This window comes from Otolemur garnettii, unplaced genomic scaffold (genome assembly GCF_000181295.1).
Source record: "Otolemur garnettii isolate 467f Iridium unplaced genomic scaffold, OtoGar3 scaffold00050, whole genome shotgun sequence".
In the NCBI taxonomy this organism is placed as follows: Eukaryota; Metazoa; Chordata; class Mammalia; order Primates; family Galagidae; genus Otolemur; species Otolemur garnettii.
The window spans coordinates 8,352,432-8,355,189 of NW_003852445.1; the positions used below are offsets into that span (position 1 = coordinate 8,352,432).

The following is a 2,758-nucleotide window of genomic DNA, read 5'->3' on the forward strand; positions in this document are numbered from 1 at the left end:
GGGCCTGGGCTGGGGATTCGAACCTGCCACCTTAGGTGTATGTGGCTGGCGCCTTAGCCGCTTGAGCCACAGGCGCCGAGCTGTAACCTCAAATTTTTGGGCTCAAAGAATGCTCCTGCCTCAGCCTCCCAAATAGCTGGAACTATATAAGTGAGTGCCACCACACGCAGCTAGTATTTAAAACAAAAAAAAAAATTTAGGCTTGGTGCCCATGGCACAGTGGTTACAGTGCCAGCCATATACACTAAGGGCTGCACGTTCGAACCTGGCCTGGGCCAGCTAAACGACAACTGCAACAAAAATGGCCAGGCATTGTGGCAGGCATGTGTGGTCCCAGCTACTTGGGAGGCTGAGGTGGGAGAATCGCTTGGGCCCAGGAGTTTGAGGTTGCCACAGCACTCTACCAAGGACAACATAGTGAGACTCTCTCTCTCTAAAAAAAAAAAAAAAAAAAGAGAGAGATCGAGCCTCACTATGCTGCCCCAGCTGGTTTCCAATTCCTAGCCTCAAGCAATCTTCCCACTTTAGCCTCCCCAAGTGCTAGGATTAGAGCCTGGCCTGAGTTTATGCTTTGATCCACTCCTTCTTAGCCAATAAAGTCCACAGTAGAAATGGTGTTTGTGGGACAACTATGCAGCAGTCTGATATTTGGCTTCTTTTTGGCTTATAATACCAGTTGATGGAAATAGGGAACCACAAGGAGACTAAATGCTAACCTCATTATGGACACCTGTATACCTAATGGATCACTGAGAGAGTTATTCCCGAAGTATCCTCATTACCACATTGTTGCTTTGGCCTGGATCTATCCAGGAAATAGGACCCACGTTCTTTTTAGAGGTCTATTTTTTTTTCTTTTAGACAATCTCACTTTGTCACTCTTGGTAGAGTGCCATGGTGTCATAGCTCAACAGCAACCTCAAACTCTTGGGCTCAAACAATTCTTTTGCCTCAGCCTCCCAAGTAGCTGGGATTACAGGCTCTCGCATTAATTCCTGGCTATTTTTAGAGATGTGGTCTCACTCTGGCTCAGGCTGGTCTCGAACCTGTGAGCTCAGGCAATCCACCCACCTCAGCCTCCCAGAGTGTTAGGATTATTGGCATGAGCCACCACACCCAGCTTAGAGATCTCTTTGAGGATCTCACTATGTTGCCCAGGTGGGACTCTAACTCCTGGGATCAAGTGATCCCTCAGCCTTCCAACTAGCTGAGACTAAGGTATACACCATAATGCCTGAAAGGACCCACGTTCTTTTTGCAGTTTTTGGCCAGGGCCAGGTTTGAACCCACCACCTTGGCATATGGGGCTGGCGTCTTACTCCTTTGAGACACAGGCACCACCCAGGACCCACATTCTTGGTGTCCCCAGATGTGGACTCAGTTGTTACCTTCCACTCATGAACCCTCCATCTCTTTCTTCCCCTCTTCCCCTGTAAATACCCACCCCTCAGTACTAACCCTAAACATGACTGAAATCAGTCCAAATCCAGATTCCCAGATTTTAAAAATTCTTATTAAATTTTTTATTTAAATGTACAGCCGTAGTATTCATATACTTCAGCATAGGGCAGGGGTTGGGAGTAGGTAAGGAGAGGTTTACTTAAACTATTCCCAAAGAGAGAGTAAACAGGAAAGCCACCCTTCGCTCTCAACACAGGCCCTCAAAAACCCACATCCTGAACTCCAAGTATCAGGATGTAATGGTAGGGTGCTCATTTTGCACCAAAAAAATCTCAAACAATAAGCTCCCAGGAAAGCAAAAATTCTGCTCTTTTGTCTCCTGCCTACCCCTAGGACATAATACCCTCTGTCTGGCCAGGCCATCTGTTGGAGAGATGGATATAGGAGAATGTAGCAACTACACTAGGTCTCTGATGCCCCATTTTGGAGCACTGTTGAGGTCAGTCTCTGGAGGTACTCTTGGCGTAGACTAGGCAACTGAGAATATAGCTCAAAGCCCTCTGGGAGAGTAGAATTGGGAAGCTTATAATGGAGGAGGTGCTGCCGGAGACTCTGCAGAGAGGGAAGAAACTTTATGAAGTCAGCAGTGAGATGGTACTCAGGTATGTGGCCCTCAAGACCCTCTGATCTCCCACTCTCTTAATGGCCCTGATCTTACCTCATCTGCCAGCAGACAAGTTTTCTGCAGCATACTCTGGCGGGCCACCTTTACCTCATCCTAGATGAAAAACAAGGAGGTGGCACTGAGCAAAGGGCTGGGACCCACCACAGGCCTCACCTGACCCACACCTCTTCCCTAGGTGGCCCAGGGGCAGCTCGTTTGCTAGATCCCTTCCTCCCTCTGAAGATGGGGATGTAACTTACTGAGCTCTTTGGGTCCTGGGAGAAGATGAAGCTATTGACATGAGCCACAGCCACAGCATAGAGCACGGGGCACCAATGTGGACGGAGTGCACCAGTAACAAGGACCCGGAAATAGAGTTGAAGGAGGGCCAGGTTGTCTTCAGGAGGCCCTGTGTAGCACTCCAGGGACACAGGCAACTATGACAGGGGAAATGAGAAGTGCTGAGGGGGAAGGTGGGAAATGTGTATCACTGCACAACCAGCAGGATGGTTGATAGTCACACGAAACCAAATCATAAGGGCAGACATGAGGTCCAGAGATGAGAACATTAGTCCTTCTCTAGCACTGTGCCTGGCCAATATTACAAGTTTCAAAATGTTTATTTCTTTTCTTTTTTTTTTTATTTTGGAGACAGAGCCGCAAGCTGTCCCCCTGGGTAGAGTGCCGTGGCAT

The 2,758-nt window shown here is 48.3% G+C and overlaps 1 protein-coding gene across 3 annotated transcripts in view; it reads right to left on the reverse strand.

Moving 5' to 3' along the window:
- Positions 1 to 2,758, reverse strand: part of RPAP1 (RNA polymerase II associated protein 1) — a 32,323-nt gene that overhangs the window by 2,399 nt on the left and 27,166 nt on the right. For 2 of the 3 annotated variants that reach the window (XM_023514277.1, XM_012806359.2), the window contains exons 23-25: positions 2,326 to 2,502; positions 2,120 to 2,179; positions 1,492 to 2,013 (exon numbers count right to left, since the gene is read on the reverse strand). In XM_023514277.1, coding sequence (XP_023370045.1) covers positions 1,864 to 2,013; positions 2,120 to 2,179; positions 2,326 to 2,502 — 387 coding nt within the window. In that variant the 3' untranslated portion in view covers positions 1,492 to 1,863. Of the gene's footprint in view, positions 1 to 1,491; positions 2,014 to 2,119; positions 2,180 to 2,325; positions 2,503 to 2,758 lie in introns of those variants that run through there. The other variant, XM_023514278.1, reaches the window with a different exon arrangement.